The sequence below is a fragment of the Nelumbo nucifera genome, chromosome 4, assembly GCF_055504915.1.
Source record: "Nelumbo nucifera cultivar China Antique chromosome 4, China Antique-T2T, whole genome shotgun sequence".
NCBI lineage: Eukaryota > Viridiplantae > Streptophyta > Magnoliopsida > Proteales > Nelumbonaceae > Nelumbo > Nelumbo nucifera.
The window spans coordinates 89,558,728-89,564,989 of record NC_142652.1 but is presented as its reverse complement, the minus strand read 5'-3'; the positions used below and the strand labels follow the sequence as shown (position 1 = coordinate 89,564,989).

The following is a 6,262-nucleotide window of genomic DNA, read 5'->3' as shown; positions in this document are numbered from 1 at the left end:
AGGGATTAATCCCAAAAAAAAAAATAAATAATAAAAAAACTGGCAGCTGACGTGGCTTTCAAGAAGGTGCCAATGAGTTTCATGGTGCTTGGAGTTTGACGTGGCAACTGACTCCTGCCATGCTTTTCTTTTGTGACATGGCAGGAGTCATTTTTCTTTGTTATCCCACTATATTATCACACTTCGCTATTAAATTCAAACCTTCACACAATAAATTTTCAGAGAGAGAGAGGGAGAGAACCGAAAGTATGGTATTCCTCTTTCTTGCTCTCGTCGCTCTTCCATTGGCTTCATCTCTCTGTGACAATTCCTCCGATTGCCTGTCCCTTCTCCAATTCAAAAACAGCGTAACAGACGACCCAGATGGTCATCTGCGAGGTTGGAATGAGGGCACTTCTTTCTGCAACTGGACTGGAATTCGGTGCCACCCACAGCTCAAAAACCGGATAGTTGCTCTTGAGCTAGTAAACATGGGGTTGCAGGGAACTATCTCACCTTCTCTAGCCAACCTTTCTCTGCTCACAGTCCTCAGCTTGCAAGACAACAGATTTTATGGAGAAATTCCAACAGTGTTGGGTAACCTATCTAATTTAGCCCGCATGAATATGAGTGGCAACAATCTTCAGGGCCGAATTCCTGCCACACTCCAAGGTTGTCACAGTCTCAAAATGGTAGACTTGACTTACAATAATCTCTCTGGGAGCATTCCTGATGAACTGGGTCAACTAAAGAACTTGACATACTTGGCGCTCTCTGTCAACCACCTCACTGGTAACATACCAGAATCTCTATCAAACTTAACAGAATTGACAGACTTGGAATTGGCTGTCAACTACTTCAGTGGAAAGATCCCACCAGCGCTTGGAGCACTTCCAAAGCTGGAGATCATGTACTTCCACACCAACTACTTCACAGGAAGGATACCAGCGGCTCTCGCGAATTGTTCTGCTCTGCGTGAAATTACACTGAGTGAGAATACCCTGACCGGAGAAATTCCCTCAGAATTGGGTAACAGACTCCACAACCTACAGAGGCTGTATTTTCTGGAGAACCAGCTTTCAGGTCAGATCCCAGTAAGCTTATCTAATCTTTCTCGGCTGACACTGCTTGACCTTAGCCTCAACAAGCTAGAAGGGAAGGTTCCTCTGGAGCTGGGGAAATTAGGGAAGCTTCAAATCCTTTACCTCCATAGCAATGACCTTGTTAGTGGCTCTGATAATTCTTCCCTCCGGATTCTTACCGCTCTTACCAATTGCTCACTCCTTCAGAAACTTCACTTAGGTTCCTGCTTGTTCACAGGGAACCTGCCAGACTCTGTTGGTGCTCTTTCCAAAGATCTATATTACTTCAACCTCCTCAATAACAAAATAACTGGAGAAATTCCATCCAGCATTGGAAATCTAAGTGGCCTTGTGCACCTAACCCTATGGTATAATTACTTGAATGGTAGCATTCCTGCAACAATAGGGAGGCTTGGGCAATTGCAGAGATTGTATATAGGGCGAAACAAGTTACAAGGACATATCCCAGACAGTATGGGGCAGATGACTAACCTTGGCCTACTGGACCTTAGCAATAATTCAATTACAGGGCCAATCCCATCTTCACTCGGTAACCTCTCTCAGTTGAGGTATCTTTACTTGTCTCATAACAACCTATCAGGAAACATTCCCATGGAACTTACACGCTGTAGTCTTATGCTGCTTGATTTATCTTTTAACAAACTACAAGGGCCCCTTCCTATAGAAATAGGTCACTTACCTAACTTGGCTCTTATGCTCAATCTTTCAAATAATCATCTTGAAGGAGAATTACCTGCAAGCATTGATCTGGAAACTGTCCAGGCAATTGACATGTCAGAAAATCAATTTTCTGGTCCAATACCTAGTTCAATTGGGAGCTGCATTTCTTTGGCGTATCTAAATCTCTCTAACAACATGCTTGTAGGCTCAATACCAGAGTCCTTAGAACAGATTAGGAATTTAGAAATTATTGACCTGTCTTTTAATGGGTTATCTGGTAAAGTTCCAATCTGGATTGGCAAGAACAAGATGCTCAAGAATCTCAATTTATCATATAACAGATTAACAGGATATGTTCCAAACAATGGGAGTTTCAAAAATATGGGAAGAAGTTCACTCATGGGGAATTCGGGTCTGTGTGGTGGCTCCGCATCAATGGATCTCCCTCCATGCATATTGCAGGATAAGAAAAAGAAGCATAAGATAGAGAAGTGGGCTTATTTTTTGGTTGCAAGTTCAATAATTTTTGCACTCTTGATATGTGCATTGGTTATTGTTTGTGTTCGCCAATTCTTATACAAAAAAGAAAATATCAGGTCAGTGAAACCAGCTTTTTTGGCTTTCCCTCGCATGCTTGGAGGACAATATTTAACCCAGAGGGAGATAGAAATTGCGACAGGTGATTTCCATGAGGCTAATCTAGTTGGAAGGGGAAGCTTTGGATCAGTGTATAAGGCTAGTATCAATAGTGGAAAGACTTTGTTGGCAGTTAAGGTTCTGAATCAGGATTCCAATAAGAGCAGCAAGAACTTCGAAAGGGAGTTTCGGATATTGTCTAAAATCAAGCACCGCAATCTAGTCAGAATGGTTGGAGCAATCTGGAATGCAGATTTCAGGGCTCTCATATTCCAATTTATAGGCAATGGGAACTTGGGGCAGCATCTCTATCCAGATGGTGCAGTAAGGGGACAGGAATGTAGATTGACAATGAGAGAGCGAATGAGAATAGCAATTGATGTAGCACATGGCTTGGAGTACCTACATTATGGGTGTTCGGTTCGAGTTATTCATTGTGACCTGAAACCACAAAATGTGCTACTGGACAGTGATATGGTAGCCTATGTAGCAGATTTTGGGATTGCAAAGCTCATTTCATCAGACAACCTCAATAAAGATACTACCACCACAACCGCTTTTCTTCGAGGCACAGTTGGGTATATACCCCCAGGTACAACAATTTGTCTCCTGAGAGAACTATTTTCTTGCTTTCGTTAGCAAAATTCCATCAGGCTTCACCCTGTATCAAGTATGTCTTCTCGTTAGATAGGTTTAGCAAAAAGGTTATATAGCAGCCAAATTGATGCAACCCTCCTTTATTTGGTCTTGGGGCAGGAACTGCAAACAAGACCCCAGCACTGGCAAAGTTGCTATCTGAATCAAGTGATCAAGTAAAATATTAACTGATGGAGTACAGTCTTTGATATGAATTATTAGGACATGTGTTCTCAAGCAAATATGAAAAAAAAAATCAGGACATGTATTAACTAGAAAAACTTGATGTTATTATTTGTGTAATTAGGAATCTCTTGCATAGGGAGCACTGGATTTTCAAAAGTTACAATGCCCATTTTGGTTAAATAAAATTATGCAACTGCATAATTTGCAATACTTTTCATCATCCAAGTAGTATAAGATATCCTGGATTTATTGGTTGAACAGTTGGACAAAACGACTTAAAATCAACAAGCTGTACAGAGCTACATTTTGGGAACACCATTCACTTGGTGCATATCAGAAAAAGGTCAATGGGAACTAAACCACCATAATGGAGGTGAATATAAAAAAGATACTTTATCTAGATGTACAGAATGACTCCTGTGATTATTTTAGAGTTTTTTTTCTCAAACTTAGTGGCGATTCAAACTTGCTTAAGCTATTATGGCTGTGCTTATCCAAATTAAAGCCATAGAATGGGTCTGAATTAACAGCTTGCACCTGCACCGTATCCAGGCTATGGCATCTTGGAGTTTGCCAAATAGGTTTGGTTCAACCTTCACAAGGTTGAAGTTAGAGAGTTTACTTGCATAAACCTTAATCTAGACTTCCTAACTCTTCGCCAGCCATTTACTATCATTCATAGAACCCATCTTGACTCTTTATTTTCTTTTTTTTTAAAGCCCAAAGACTAGATTCCATTCAACATCGACAAATTATACCTCAGAAACTATCGATGACCTTAGAAAAGCAAATATCTATATACTATAATTGATGATTTTGAAGTAAAAGAACACACTAAACTCTAGGTCAGTCAAATAAAAGATTGACATAAAATATACAAACTTCGAAGTTTTGAAATTGTCAATTTACCATGGTTCCCATAACTTAGAGCATATCCCAAGTTTTGAATTCTTTTAAAAAGTCTCTCTATATCAATCAAAACGGAGGTAAATAAATCAGCATATACTATATAAAAAATCATAATTTTTTTACAGTACTTCGCTATAAAATCTACAATATGAAAGGGAAAAAATTGTTATTGATGGAGCAAAATGGCCGGACAGGATTTGTTTAGTCAACACCAAATATTTGGGATTAAGACTAAGTTGAGTTGAGTAGAGTACTACACAAATAAAAAGTTATACCCAATCAGAAAACTTACTATTTGTTAGCTATGAACTGAATCCAACCATGATGGATCTACTAAATACTAAGACCATAATGTATTGAGACAACAGGTCCTATATTATTAGGATAGCTTATTTGATGATGCAGCTTACTTGATTTACAGGAGGGAGGATATTTATCTTTACTGAGAAGTCGATGATCACAAATTCTTCACCATAGCATAATTATCAATTACTTCTTTCTCATTAGCTTCTCCATAGGATATACTTGTTTCAACTGAATGAAAAAACATTACCAAATCGAAGCTATGATTGGCAAAACCTCAAGCCACAGATTAGAGGGACCAATCTCTCTACTATTTTCATGATGATTCATATGTCTTATGTTTCACAACAGATCACTGACAATGTATTCATGGACACATAGTTAGAGAATCAATTCATATCTATGATTTTGATCATGTAGAGATTTTTCCCTTTCCAAAGTCAAAAGACTATATGATTTTCACTTCTATAGTTAATAAATAACAGAACCAAATGTTTTCAAGACTCAAATGAGAAAGCTTTTTTCTATTTTCTTCCTATATTTTGGTCCAGGCACATAATATTCAGATCAAACTAATTGATAAAAGTCCATAGAACATTACTAACACTGCTTTGAGTGGTTTATAATTAAAAGAGCATCTCATAAAACTAATTGATAAAATTTCTAATTCATTTAGTAAATTCCATTAATTTTGATTTTGCTAAGTGAATGCTTTTTTTTCTTTGAAATAAAGAAACACTTAATTGGGCTAAGAGTTTCCAATGCTTCTGTGCAGAATACGGACAGAGCTTTGAGGTATCAGATTAAGGAGACGTGTATAGTTTTGGGGTAATGGTGTTGGAAATGGTAACGAGGAAGAGACCAACAAGTGACATATTTTCTGATGGATCCAATCTAAGGAATTGGGTCATTTCTTCATTTCCCAATCAAATTTTGGATGTTGTGGACATATCTCTAAAGAAGGAAGCATATAACAAAGGTGGAAGCAATGCTGAACAAAAGCTAGAAGAATTATGTACCCATATATTTGATATATGCTTGATGTGCACAGAAGAGAATCCGCAAAAACGACCCTCAATGTCCTCAGTCACACGCAGACTAGAGAAAGTTTGGGGAGAAATGGAAATTGAAACATAGAATAAAAATAAAGAGGTGGAAGCACTAAGTTTCATAAAAAAAAGTTATGTACTTGAACTGGTGTGAAGACCCACTGAAAATTAAATCCAATACTGATTGGGTTTCCTTAGTATGACCAAATAAATTGAGGGAGTTGAGTTTTTAGTGCCTTGAAGATGCCATGGATGGATTTGAGTTGCCTTGCTTTGAAACCAATATCATTCTTCTGCATTTGTAAATACCATCTAGATGAAAACTGAATAGTAGTTCTTTCTACATTGTACATTTTACTATTTGTCAGAAATCAGCATGGTCTGAGACTGAAATGAATACGCTGTTTGTATTTAGTGAACCCTTCTCCATTTAATGTGGGGATATTTGTACTCCAGCTTAGTCCTTGCTGTTTCAAGTGGCAAACATTGAATGAACAGGCTGTAGGGGAATTACTACTTTGGCACTGTATGCTGTGACAGGATCATCTGTTAATGTTTTCCCATTCTATTGAACTTTTGCAGAGGAATTCCTGCGGTCAGTCAATATAGAAAATATTTGGCAGTTGGCATAGAAGTTACATATACACACATAAATAATTGTTTCTATTTGCCTGAAGCTCATCCTCACATCATATGCATTAAACTATAGCTTTCACACAGAAGTGCCAGAATAGTACCCTGTACTTTAGGGGTTGTCACAAGTTAGTACTTAGTACCCGAACTTCAAAACTTGCCACTGCA

The 6,262-nt window shown here is 38.1% G+C and overlaps 1 protein-coding gene across 1 annotated transcript; it reads left to right on the top strand.

Annotated features, from left to right (window-relative positions):
* LOC104612121 (uncharacterized) lies at positions 1-5,972 on the top strand. Its single transcript, XM_019200636.2, has 2 exons — positions 1-2,970; positions 5,188-5,972. Exons 1-2 carry the CDS (start codon positions 120-122, stop codon positions 5,217-5,219), a joined length of 2,883 nt encoding a protein of 960 aa, XP_019056181.2. The 5' UTR covers positions 1-119; the 3' UTR covers positions 5,220-5,972.
* The last annotated feature ends 290 nt before the right edge of the window (positions 5,973-6,262 follow it).